We start from the raw sequence: 13,404 nt of genomic DNA, 5'->3' as shown, positions 1-13,404 counted from the left end.
GATTGCTGGGTCATAGGGGAGCTCCATGTTTAGCAGTTTGAGGAACCTCCAAACAGTTTTCCATAGTGGTTGTACTAGTTTGCATTCCCACCAGCAAGTGGGAATATTTTTATGAAAATTTTCTCCTTTCCCTTTTTTCTAGGATCTCATTTTCCACTCTTAGATTATATTACATTATATTTCTGTCCCTGGCAGTGTCAGTGATTCTCACCAAGAGCTTCTCAATGACTGTAGAACACATAAGGGAAAACTCCTCTAGTTTAGGCTTTTTTGTACAGTTCCTGTTCTTTAAGCCTGGCCACAGTAGGAAGGAGGCATGTCAGTAGGATTCTTTAAAAAGGTGAAGCTTTGTAGGAACTAGTCCTGGGATTGTGGCATCAAAGTCATCTTCTGAATGTGGGTGTGGGAAGACTCACTGGGGCTGGGCAGGGGCAGTGGCTCCTGAAGACAAAACCAGTCTGTCCAGATGTGCCCCTCTGACTTGCACCATTCCCTTGAGTCATTTCTTGATCTTTTAAGTGCTGAAATTGCAGCCCAGAATGCCTCTCCTTAGCAAAACTGACTCATCATATGGGCCAGAACAGTTCCCAAACCAAAAATTCCCTCTAATTAGTGCTTTTTTTATGTACCCTGGACCAGTCAAAGATGGAAAACAAGTCCTAAGCTTTTTCTTACCTAGTGACTGCCTGCTTTCAAATGTGGCTCATGTACACAATCAGATTCATCAGAGAATGAAACCTTAGCTCCTTTGGCTTCCATTAGAAGAGAAATAATGAGGTTTTAGCTCCTCTGGTTTCCATTAGTAGGGTGCAGTGTATGGCAACAGCTGAGCAATGCTGGGAACGCATCTGCAAATCTGAGCTACTTCAGGACAGAGATGTAGGGATTTCTCCATTCCTGCAGAGAAATGAAAGATCTCTCTTGCATTAACATCTGAGAGGTAACTGTGGCAAAAGAGCACAAGGAGATAGCCACCCTGAGTAGATTAACAAGGTTCAAGTGATTTTTCTGTGTAGTGAAGTTTTTATATATTTTTAGAGATTTATTTACTTATATATACAGAACTGGGGTACAGGCCACAGGTGCAGGGGTGGTGAGAGGCTTCACCAGAGAGAGAGTGGGGAGCAGAACAGGCCGGCTAAGGAAGTACACTGCTGAGAGGAGTAGTGGGCGGGCCAGGAGAGGTCTGCCGCGCCATGTGGGTCAGCTCCAGGGCTAAGAATCTAAGTCATACTGAAGTGGCTGCAGCTGGCTTGCGGTACTGTGTCCTAACTCATTATGCCACCAGGGAGGGTCCAAGTGAAGTCTTTAAGTGCTCTTTAGTGGCTTTTCAGAAGTGTTCTTACTTCTCCCATCTACTCTTCTTCCTTTAATGTGTTGTTTATAAAACAGCTTCAGAGGGATATGGTTTCTGCACCATCAGTCCCATTGGCCCTCCGCAGAGGGATATGTGAAATAGATAAAGCAAAAAAGAAAAAAAAAAAATAGCAGCCAGTATCGGCACTGGCTGATTGAGTTAAGCTTAGCACCTATAAAAGGAAAGGTGCCAACTGCATAGGGTGTCAATAACCAGTTTGACTTGCTGACCCTACAGCTCCAGTGCTTTTTTAATTTTCCCAAAAAGGAGGTTTCCCACTCTTTCCTCGGCCTGGTCAGTTACATACAACACAGTTGTGCTCTAGGAATTTAGAGCTTCCAGATGTTGTGTTGTGCTCAGAGAAAAGTCCCTGATAATCTCCACCATTTGAGAAAAGAATTTCTGGGCAGCTCTGAACTTAGACACCTAAACTAGTTTTGTTCACTTTGATTTCCTTTTAGTTTTAACATTGGAGGGTTTATATGTTACTTTCTGAGATTCTTCTCCCTGTGATCTTTTCCCCTTTGGTCTTCATTGATCCCACTTCTTAGACTAAACAACCTTGAGGAACAGGTTGTTTTACATATCTAGTTATGCTAGTTATGTTCTTAAGACTTTAACTTCCGAGGGCCTCTCTGGTGGTGCAGGGGTTAAGTCTCAGCACTGTAAAGCTGTCACCAGCCACTGAAGCATGAGTTCAGGCTCCCGCCAGGGAGGTGACCTACAGGACAAGCACAACAGACCTCCGCTGACTCCCTGCTGCTCCCCTCAGCAGTGTATTTCAGTAGATCTGCCTGTTCTGCTCCCCACTCTGTCTCTGGTGAATCCTCTCATCAGTCCCCCCAGCCCCCATTCCTCTGGCCTACACCCCAGTTCTTGTATGCTCAAATAAGTAAATAAAAATAAGCCTAAAAAAAAAAAAGAAAAAGAATTTCCCTTCTGAAACTATGTATGCCTTTATTCTGGAACACATCTTATTTACCTGCTCATTCTTTGTACTCCAAAAAGAGTCTCTAGGTTGGTGAAGTATTTCTGAGAAAATGGCTTATTGTTTACTCAAGGAAAAAAAAGTTTTTATTGTAAGTAAACACCTGTGGGAAGCAAATGCTATACAGTCACATAACATAACCGTCAGTGAGCAGGCTGAGGCATCCTGGTGTTTGCCACGGCCCTTTTCATTTCAGCAGTATCAGTGGAACACTGGCCACAGCAGTATCAGTGGAACACTGGCCACGTGCAGAGCCCTGCGCCAGTCAAGAAGGTCGGGATGAACGGAGCTATGGCCCTGGGTCTGCAGGTGGACCTGGGTCTTCCATTTGTGGGTCAGTCTACAGCCCACTCTGACTCATGCTGCCAGGACTGGCAAGCAGAGAACCCCCACTGTGGGACTGTCATCACCACATGCAGCAGCCTCTCCTCCTTCCAGAAGCTTCCATAGGAAAGTGCAATCATCCCTTTCCAGCCTTGTAAAGCAGAGGGAAAGTAGGATTGTCTTTTCTCTTTAGACCATTTTGTCAGCAAGACTTCTGTATCTTTATTCAAATGGGATCAACAAAGGAGTTAAAGCAGCCTGAGACAGGTGCATTCTTACTTCCTATTGATTACCGAATGAATCTATGCTTAGCATAGAAAAAAAAACAGTTGGACTGGAGGAGAGTTGTGTTGGCTTTGTTTACAGATACTTCTGAAGTGATCCTTGACCTCTCACATTCTTGCCACCAATAACCTTCACCTGGCTTCTGCACAGTAATGAAGTAAAGACATTAATGGATGGTACACTTGAGTCTTCTCAGAGGCAGCAGAGAGACAAAATGAGTTTTCTCCATTCAAGTGCCTGTTGTTTGGCTTTCTGTACCATGTGAAACTATAGATAGAACTGGAAGATTGCTTCAGAAGATCTCATGGCTTTTGGAACTGATTCCTTAATCACCATCAGGTCTCTGCCCTCTGTCTGAGTTAGAGGAAGCAGAATTCCTTCATCAATAGAGCATAGGTGCTGAGCTCAGGCACACCTGAGGTGGCCTCCAGCCAGCCATTTACAAACCGTGTGATCTTGGGCAAGTTATGTAGCATCACTGGTCTGTTTTCTCATCTGTAAAAATGGGCTAAAAAATGGTTGCCTCATTAAATGAGATCGTGTGTAAAGCCCTTGGCTTTAATACAGGCTCAGTAAATGATAGCTTCTTAAATATTGGAACAATCCCATAAGCCTGTGCAGTGTATTCAGGGTACACTTGCTTCCTGTGTAGCTTCTTTCATCTTTGTTGACCAAGAGGTAATTGAGGTACGTAGCAGACGCTCAGTAAATGTTTTCTGAATGAACCAGGTGGCTGTGGTCTTTATCTTACTGCCTTAGAACAGCACTTTACACTGTGAGTTTTGCACAGGGAGATGTCCTACAGTGCTTTAAGAAAATGGTCAGTTAGATTTGGGAAATACTCTACAGAGTTCTGCAGTATCTAGAGTCGTCTAGCCCTGTTTAGGGATAAACACTTACTGTTTCAGAAGCTTGACAAAGTTCAGAGACAGAAGAAACCTCCCTACTTTTTTTTAACTGGTTATTTTCCAAGTTTATTTGTCTACATGAGTCAGTGAATAGCGCCTCTCTGAGGCTTTAATGAGTTAACTTGGTGTAGCACACTTGGAGCAGTGCTGGGAGTGGTGAGCACCGCGAAGGGGCAGCTGTACCTGTGATGGTTACATGCTTTTTAATCTGTGACTCTTCCAGAATATTTGACTGTTCCCTTTTTGATGGACATTTTAATGTATTTCCATTGGTACAGACAGTACCATAGTAAAACCTTTGTAGCTTTGTTTTGATATGTCTGGGAAAGTGATCTGCAAGTAGAATTTCTGGGTCAGAGGATCTGCATATTCAGAACTTTGATAGAGTCCTTAGACATGCCTCCACAATCTGATCAGCTATTACGTAGCAGTTCATTTGCCCAGTAAAGAGATAAAAGCTGTCTTATCTTCCCGTAGCACATGTGTGCAGGTTACTTCTCTCCTCCTCCTCCTGGCTCCGTAGCTGAGAATGGAATGGAACACAACTGAAAGGCGCCCTTCTCTTCTGTCTTCCAGAGTCTGACCACAGATAAAGGACCAAAATGACTGACTCAAAATATTTCACCACGACCAAAAAAGGTACTGTTTATTTCATTATGGGGTCTTGTACTCTTCTTTCCTTACCGGAACTTTCTGCTTACTCATTTGGAAGTAGGGAGTAGTGTTGGGATTCAGACCTGGCAGCAAGTCATAGGAATTATCCAGTGTCTTTAACCGTAGGTACAGAAAATTAAACTGATGATGATGTACAAAATTAGACACTTGTTTCAGAACTCCAAATGTCATAAGCCTTTTTTTGTTCTTCATGTCTTAAAATTGTTTAATACAATGTTTTTCTTTCCTGGAGGAAGGAAAGCGTGCACACAATGCTGTCCACAACCCCACAGCAGTTTGTGTCTGGTCCTTATCCATGAGCATATGTTTATGTGGTTGAAGTCAGAGTTTATATCCTGTTATTCATCTGATATTATCATAAACATTTCCCAAAGTTTTAGCAACTCAGTTGCTGAACTAAAATATGCTAAGCTTGTCTTTTGTTGGGTATTGTTATTCTGCTTTTCTAGACATGGAAGCTGTCATGGTGGCTGACAAATGTCCTTTAATCCTATAAGCATCGTCATGATAGAACCCTTCTTCCACCTCCTTCCTTCCAAGTGAGACTGACACATTGCCTGCTCAACAGGTGAAGAGTCTGTTGTTGGGTTAGCTGAGCAGGGCCTCCTCTGCGTCTCGCTAAGCTTTTTACTAGTGCAGCCGGTTATAATGAGCACCGTCCCTGTGCAGTGGAGGAGACAGACCCATGGGCCTGGCTTTGCTGGAGCTGGAGCAGAGACTGTCTAGACTGTTAGGTAGTAATCATACCAGAGGGCAGGGGACGGTGGGAGGAGCCGGGGGCACTAGCTGGCGAAGGGGGGATGTAGTAAGGGAGAAAAGAGCAGCAAGTGCTCTACTCTTGGTTAATTTGAGAGAGAAAAGCAGTTGAGCACAAAACCCTAAAGAGAGTGATAGAAGGAAGATTGGAGGGATGTACAGAGGCCAGTTATGCAGGGCCTAGTAAGCCAGATCCCAGAGGAGAGAAATATAGTGCTGGGTAAACTAGGGTTTCTTTGGGGTTGGGGGATTTGGTAGGCATCTTTTGAGGATTAAAACCTGACATTAGTGATGGTTTTAAGCAAGGGTGGTCCAAGACTGATCCTAATGACAGTCTGAAGGAGGTAAGACTGAGGGGAGGCAGAAAGACCAGTGAGAGATAGATGATGGTGCTTGAGAAGGGCAGGATTGTCATGGGGCTGTGGGATTAGGTGTTCAGGGAACCTAGTGTTTTGTGTGTGATTGAGGGAATAGGCTTGGTAACTGTGTGGATTGGGGCCCATTAGAGGAAGGAGACTTTGGAAGCAGGTGGGTGCCAGGTTTACCCCACCAGCCTTCTTGAGGCCAGTGTGACTCATCAGTCTGTCATGGCCAGTTCCGCTGCATCTGGTTAAAGACTTCGAGCAGAGCCAGGATAGCCCTGAGGTCCCAGGGTCAAACTCATCAAGGTCTGTTGGACCCTATATCGGGGAAACACAGCCCTCCCAGTCTCTTCAAGGGCTTTAACCCTACAGGCCCTTGAATTTGAACTGCTGGATCTGCAGATTCCTGAAGCTCTGCTGAGCAGAATCCTCAGTGTGCTCTTGCCCCAGGCGATACTGCATGATTGTTCTTAATGAACCTTGTTCGCTGTCTTTCATCTCCAGTTCTTTGCCGAATACAGTGTTCAGTCATGATATAAACCTGCTAGTTTATTCTCACTATAAATCCACCTGGAATGTCTTCAGCACTCCCCGCTCTCCTTCTCCTCCCTCCTTCCCCCCCAGAGTCTGTTTCACTCCCACCCTGAGTAACTTGAAAGGGAAACTGGGAATTTTCATTCTACAAAAGAGATATTTAAGACAAATGTCAGTCTGAGGGCCCGGCACTGAGATGAGCGTTTCACCTGAGTGGTAAGTGAGAGAATTCAACACCCAGTCAAGGTAGAGCATACAAAGAAACAGCTTCAAAGAAGCAGCGATGAACTGGGTTGGGCTCAGCATCAGGTTAGAGGAGGATCGGGAAATGCTGGCTGCTGTTGTGTTGAGGCCAGAGGCCTGACTGAAAGTCTGCCTTCTCAGCCTGTCATTGCAGATACCAGGAGCCTCCTCTCCATGACAAGGCCATCAGCAGCCCTGTTTCCTCATTCGCTCTTTCCAGATCATCAAATCTATAAAACAGTTTACTTGTTAGAGCTCTTCTAGAGCAGCTGAATTCCCATTTTCAGAGTTGAGCAACCACTTCTAGCTCAGGAAGTGAAACCCTGAGTGAGCTGATTTTACTGGAGGGTTGAGAAAACAGGAAAACTTATTTGTGAGAAGCAAGCAAATCCTACCTCTCCTTTCAAACTTTAAATTCCTAGATTCCGTCACATGCTGCCTTGAGAACTTTGGGTCAGGAGAACTTTGCTTTTTCCTATGTATGCTTTCAGTCATCTGGCTGAGCAGGACCTAATGTCACACTTTCTGTCTTCTCAGAACCTTTGTAGTTTCCATGGTTCCTCGCTGCTCAGTCCAACGTGACCTGTCAGCCTCCATCTTGATAATTCCTCTCCAGCTATTCTCTGTCTGCTGCCTGTTTGACCTGAGGCCAGCTCTGGAGCTGCCCTCAGCTGGCAGCATGGCGTGTCTTACTTGCCTCCTCCAATTCTTTGGAAGTTGAGGGCTGGGAATCACCCCCTGGCAGGGTGGAGATGGATCGCTCATGCCTGCCTCCTTTTTTAGGGGAGATCTTCGAACTGAAGGCAGAGCTCAACAGTGACAAGAAGGAGAAGAAGAAGGAGGCGGTGAAGAAAGTGATTGCATCAATGACTGTTGGCAAAGATGTCAGGTGTGCAGGAATAGGCTGGACAACAGCTGGAGGCCCACAGGGTGCTTTATGGCTTGGATCTAGTTCAGAACTTTCCTTTCGGTATCTCCAGAGACCTGTGTTTCCCCTTGTTAGCAACCTTCCCAAATCTCCATTCCAAACAGAAAGGTTTTGTTTCTAGAGTGGTCATACACCAGTTGCTGACAGTAATGGAGTAAGTAAAGTGAACTAGGTTGAAAAGGCCACGAGTAGGGCCTCCTGGTGGCACAAGAGGGTAAGTCTCAGCACTATCAAGCTATCACTAGCCGCCGCAGCATGAGTTTGACCCCTGGCCAGGGAGCTGACCCATGTGGCGCAGCAGACCTCCCAGGTCCTGACTGATGCTCCCCTCAGCAGTGCATTTTAGTAGATCTGCCTGTTCTGCTTCCCACTGTCTCTGGTGAATCCTCTCACCCCCACACCTCTGGGTGTATTCTTGTATTTATGTATACATAAAGGGCAACAAGCAATAAAATGGAAGCGGCATGTACAGAGGATTGCTGCAGGCTGGGGAAAATGAGCCTCATGTGGCCAGGTCTTTCAGTTTTTAGAAAGATTGGGAATTCTGGAACTTTCTCTTTAAATTTCCCTGTTTCAGATTGCCAGATGACATTAAACAAACACAAAGTAAAACATAACTTGCTGATGGGACTTGTTGAATTTGTCACCAGTTGGCAACCTCTGGTTTGCATCTGATTGCAGAGCAGGCCATGTGTAGAATTGCTAACATGCCTTCGTTCATGCCTTTCCCTTGCCTGGAATGTCTTTCTCTTTCTCCGGTTTCCCAGCTCATTTTTCCATCTTTTACAGCTGACTCACCATCTCTCTGTTGTCTTCCCTCATCATGCCAGTCCATTGCCTCGAAGGTGTAGCCTTTACTCTGTGTTCCTTTCACCAGGCACTCGTTCTAGATTGTCCTTTTTATGTGTATTGTGTTTACCTGCCTACTATGTTGCAAAGTCCCCAAGGATAGGGACTGAATCTTACAGCTTAGCACTTGTACAGTATATGAGGGTCTGCGGAACATTCCAGATATGTTTTGGCAGTTCTGGCAGCAACAAGATAAAGAGTGAAATGTCTGCCCAATGGTCATAAGATGAATGACAGAACTAAGACTCACTCCCAGCTCTTCTGAAATCTAAAAATAGGGTACTTTGACCTGTGTACCCTCCTCCTGCCCTCGTGGTCACAGCCCAGCTCAGTAGACCTGATGCTGACGCGGAGCAGCTCCCATCCACGCCCCGTGGCAGGGTATCGCTATCCGGACATCTCCATGCATTGCCTGACTCCACTGCCACCCTAATAAGGCCTCTCCTAACAGTGCCACAGGAGAAACAGTTCTGTAGAGAGACCTGTTGGAGACAGCGTGGCAAATGGACCAGTATGGAAAGCTGAGTCTCCTTCCAAGTCAGACTCCTTGCAGACAAAGCTGCTCTCCTTTAGATGGAAAATGGTGTCACCTCCTCAGAGAGGAAGCATCTTTGTTCTTCCATCTCAAATAAGCATGTTGTGCTGATGTGACAGACCCCAAAAAACAAGTCAGTCTTATCAGTGGTGTCACCTCCCCCTTTCTTCCTGGTGTGTCATCTTCCAGGGTGATGCGTCACTTTAACAACCAACTGCACTCCTGCCTATGGGGCTGAGGAAGTTCACTTTGACCTCTCAGATCTCTGGGTTACTATTTCCTTGCCCATAAAAATCACAAGATTTGAGAGGGGAAGAGACAGTTACTGGCCATATTCCAAATCTCCCGTGACCTGTGCTCCTGGGATTATCGGTGTACTGAAGGTGTTTCCACCCCAATAACAGCGGTCTTGAATGTGAGCTTTGGCGTTAGACCTGAATCCTCAGGCAGGTTACTTGACGTTTATGAACTTTTAGCAGAGAAGCCAGAATAATTGTCTGGCTTCTCAGGGATGTTAAATGAGATCAAGTATGTAAAGCCCTCAGCACCAAGCCTGGTGTTAAATGCATGCTCTGTATCTGCTGGGCTAATTCCTAATGAGTCCCTGAGTTGACCTTTGTCAACTCAGCACAGTCTGTCTCCGTTTCCTTAACAGCTCTGTGGGACAGGCAGCCATGTTAAAGTCGGAAGGGAAAAACGTTTATTTACCACCTCTCAGAAGTCAGTGACCAAATGCTCTAAGTGTTTTGTCACTAATTATAAGGGCCCTATGAAGTGGGGTATTTTATTTGCGCCTTTTTGCAAATGGAAACTGAGACTCAGGTAAAGAAATTTTCCCAACTTCATAAAGCTGAGAAGAGGGAGAACTGAGTTTGAGTCAGATCTCATGGGCTCCAGAGCTCATGTTTGAATCCTGTGAAAAAACAGGGCTTTTTTTTTTTTTTCTTTAAGAATCATCCTTTTGAATTCCATTTCTACCAGTAGGTGTTACTGGTAGCAGAGCATAGCCCTGCCCTACTTACTAGGAAGTTCTGTTACCTTTCTCCTTCCCTCCTATCTACTGTTTTCCCACCCTGATGAGGTGACTCTTCCTTTCTCTGACCTTCTAGTGCCCTCTTTCCTGATGTGGTGAACTGTATGCAGACAGACAACCTGGAGCTGAAGAAGCTGGTGTACCTGTACTTAATGAACTATGCCAAGAGTCAGCCCGATATGGCCATCATGGCCGTCAACACCTTTGTGAAGGTGAGTAGGAGCTTGGTGGGAGCAGATGCTTAGTGCTCTATTTCCCTCTTGATCTCTTGCTGTGGGCAGTGTCCCTGGGAGAAACACCCAGGCTCCTACTGCCAGCCTAAGGGCTCCCAGTCTCTCCAGATAGGTGCAAAGGGTTTCTGTGACCTGCTGTGGTGCTGGGTCATCAGGGGTTTCAGCCTCAGCTCCCTCATCTGTAAATGGGGTCAGACAGTATGTCTACGGTGAGAATCAGAGGCATTCATGCAGAGCTCCAGCACAGTAATCTGGCAAATACTGCAGGCCTATACGTAGCACTTTTTGTGCTATTGGCTACAGTTGATGGGAGATTCCACAGGAGCTGCTCAGAACCCTGGGACAAGGAGGAGTCGGAATCTCCAGACGGCTCATCTCACCCCTGCCCCCAGCCAATGACTGGTTCCTCTTCTAGGACTGTGAGGACCCCAACCCCCTCATCCGAGCCCTGGCTGTGCGAACCATGGGCTGCATCCGCGTTGACAAGATCACAGAATACTTGTGTGAGCCACTCCGGAAGTGCCTAAAGGATGAGGACCCATACGTGCGCAAGACGGCAGCCGTGTGTGTGGCCAAGCTCCACGATATCAACGCCCAGCTGGTAGAGGACCAGGGCTTTCTCGACACCCTGAAAGACCTCATCTCTGACTCTAACCCCATGGTAACTGCTGGTACCCACTGTGCTATCTCCTCTTCCTTTAGGAAGACCTTGGCTTGACCCTCTGCCAGTCTTAAATTGTGAACTGGTATAGCAGTGGGTGTGTAACCAAGATTAGTGCCCTCCTTCCCTTTCTAGCCACTGTCTCTGTGTCTTATCACCAAGACTCTTCTTAGCTGTGAATGTGAGGTGTTTTTACCTTTCCCTACATCTTTCAGAAATACAGAGGGTCACCCTTGAATTAGAATAGCCAGAAGAGAGCACCCGAACATGCTGGGTAGGAACTCATGCCTCATGCGACAGCGGCAGCAGTTTGGAGGCCAGTTCAGCAGGGCCTGTTTGAGATTAAATGAGCCAACCCCTTGGCTCAGCTGTCCCACAGAAATGCTAATAACAATGGAGCCGATACAGGGCTGCCTACTGGGGCACTGTTTGATTCAGGAAAAGTTGGAATCCATGCAGGACACATAGATACAGCTGCTCTGCTGAAGTGGTTTGGGGGCCCAGAGCTTCACCTGGGAAGCTCCTGTGTACCTCAGTCCCCATATGGCAGTTTTAAGGGATTCTGCAAGAATCTAGTTCTGAGAAGCACAGTTGGCAAGCCCTGAAGTGACCTGTTGCAGCTGGTAGACAGGGGCTATGTGTTAGGTGATTCAAAATGCTTTCTGTTGCCAGGCACTTGGACTTGGTATTTTGGGGGGTTTTATTGGTCTCCTTTTTGTTAATGGTGGGTGCGTTTACTTTAGTTCCAGTTTACAGATAAGTCAGTAGGGTGATACTGGAGTGATTCTTAATGCTTCAGACCCTACATGTTGGCTCTAATATTCCTTTCAGGATTTTCAACTTCTTTTTTTTTTCTTTAAGATTTATATATTTATGCACACAGAACTGGGGTATAGGCCAGAGGTATGGGGAGTGAGAGGATTCACCAAAGACAGAGTGGGAAGCAGAATAGGGCAGAATAAGCCCGCTGGGAAGAGCAGCGGGCGGGTCAGGAGAGGTCTTCTGCACCATGTGGGTCAGCTCCCTGGCTGGGGATTGAACTCGTGCTGCAGTGGCTGCGGAGAGCATCATAGTGCTTGCTTTAACTCGTTGTACCACCAGGAAGGGCCCAGGATATTCAGTTCTAAGGGGCCAGTATCATTAACTCTCCTGGCTCTTGGCTTTTGAGTGGTGCCCCCAGCTTCTGCCTCTTCCGTCCTTCCAGGTAGTGGCAAATGCAGTGGCTGCCCTCTCAGAGATTGCTGAGTCTCACCCCAGCAGCAACCTGCTTGACCTGAACCCACAGTCCATCAACAAGCTGCTGACAGCCCTGAATGAGTGCACTGAGTGGGGCCAGATCTTCATCCTGGACTGCCTGGCCAACTATGCACCCAAGGACGACCGGGAGGCCCAGAGGTAAGCAAGTTGCACCTTGTTTGCCAGCCAGGCCAGACCTGGTCTTTTAGGGGCTTAGGCCCAAAGTAGTTTTAACCTGCTTGTATAAGTTAGCAGTAAGCAGGAATAGGACCAGATCTTCCTCCTACGAAAGCTGTATTTTCTGGATAACTAAAAGCAGGATGTTTCTCTTGTCTCTCTTTCCTCATTGCCCCCCTTGGAATAAACCCCAGCATCTGTGAGCGAGTCACCCCTAGGCTTTCCCATGCCAACTCCGCTGTGGTGCTGTCTGCTGTGAAGGTACTGATGAAGTTCATGGAGATGTTGTCCAAGGACTTGGACTACTATGGCACCCTGCTCAAGAAGCTGGCCCCGCCACTGGTCACGCTGCTGTCGGCTGAACCTGAGTTGCAATACGTGGCGCTGCGCAACATCAACCTCATCGTGCAGAAAAGGTACTGGGAGCACATGTGTCATGTGCGCTTCTGCAGGCCTTCTGCTGGGAAGAGAATCTGAAGGGAAACTGACCTGTTTCATTGCAGGAAGTCTCCAGAATAGCTCAACATGGGTTCTTGGCCAGGGCCAACTTTGTGTCCTGAGAGGCATTTTGGTTGTCACTGTGAGGTGGCACTGCTGACATCTAGCGGGTAGAGGCCAAGGGTGCTGCTCAGCCTCTTCAGTGCACGGGCCGGCCCCTCTTACACAGCAAATTATCCATCCCAGATTGTCAGGAGTGCAGAGGTTAACCAGCTTAACTGGGTGGCAGGCCCAGAAAAAGCTAGTATGGTGCTTCTTGACCATGGCACCCCCGTCCACAGAGCTCTCCTGAACAAGGTGTAAGATTTGTGCGTGTGTGTGTGTGCACTCACACATTTTTTCTGGAGACAGAGTCCATAATCCGTAGGTTGGAGGACTCCAAGGTGGTAAGGCCCCATGAACTTTGTGTCTGCCCCTGGGCAGAGGAAGGTATGTCCGAATTTCTCCAAATTTCCCTATTCCCATGGGAATGACTACAGAAGTAAGACACTGCTTCTAGGGGAAAGCACCTGACACCTGAATGGTGGAGCTGAAAAATTAAGACACTCTTGGAGGCCCAGAGAGGTCGGTGGAATTGGGTTATTTGTGAAGGTTTGTGAGGTAAATATGGGAAAGCTTCAAGTGTCTAAACAAAGAGCTGAGCCGTAGATCCCTAGGTTTAATCAGGTGTAGTGATCTGGAGATCTGGTCAGCACAGAGTTCCCTGTGCTGTTTTTTGTTTTTTTGTTTTGTTTTGTTTTTTTAAAGATTTATTTATTTATTCATATAGAACTGGGGTACAGGCCAGAGATGCGGAGGGTGAGAAGATTCACCAGAGACAGA

The 13,404-nt window shown here is 46.7% G+C and overlaps 1 protein-coding gene across 3 annotated transcripts in view; it reads left to right on the top strand.

Annotated features, from left to right (window-relative positions):
• Window positions 1-13,404, top strand: part of AP1B1 (adaptor-related protein complex 1, beta 1 subunit) — a 48,549-nt gene that overhangs the window by 13,603 nt on the left and 21,542 nt on the right. For all 3 annotated transcript variants that reach the window (XM_012730983.1, XM_012730984.1, XM_004690876.1), the window contains 6 exons: window positions 4,439-4,501; window positions 7,216-7,321; window positions 9,854-9,989; window positions 10,426-10,671; window positions 11,876-12,066; window positions 12,279-12,500. In XM_012730983.1, coding sequence (XP_012586437.1) covers window positions 4,465-4,501; window positions 7,216-7,321; window positions 9,854-9,989; window positions 10,426-10,671; window positions 11,876-12,066; window positions 12,279-12,500 — 938 coding nt within the window. In that variant the 5' untranslated portion in view covers window positions 4,439-4,464. Of the gene's footprint in view, window positions 1-4,438; window positions 4,502-7,215; window positions 7,322-9,853; window positions 9,990-10,425; window positions 10,672-11,875; window positions 12,067-12,278; window positions 12,501-13,404 lie in introns of those variants that run through there.

Source organism: Condylura cristata, unplaced genomic scaffold, assembly GCF_000260355.1.
Source record: "Condylura cristata isolate star-nosed mole 26May11 unplaced genomic scaffold, ConCri1.0 scaffold00029, whole genome shotgun sequence".
NCBI classification, from domain to species: Eukaryota; Metazoa; Chordata; class Mammalia; order Eulipotyphla; family Talpidae; genus Condylura; species Condylura cristata.
The sequence above is the reverse complement of the archived record's forward strand: the minus strand, read 5'-3'. Positions and strand labels throughout refer to the sequence as shown.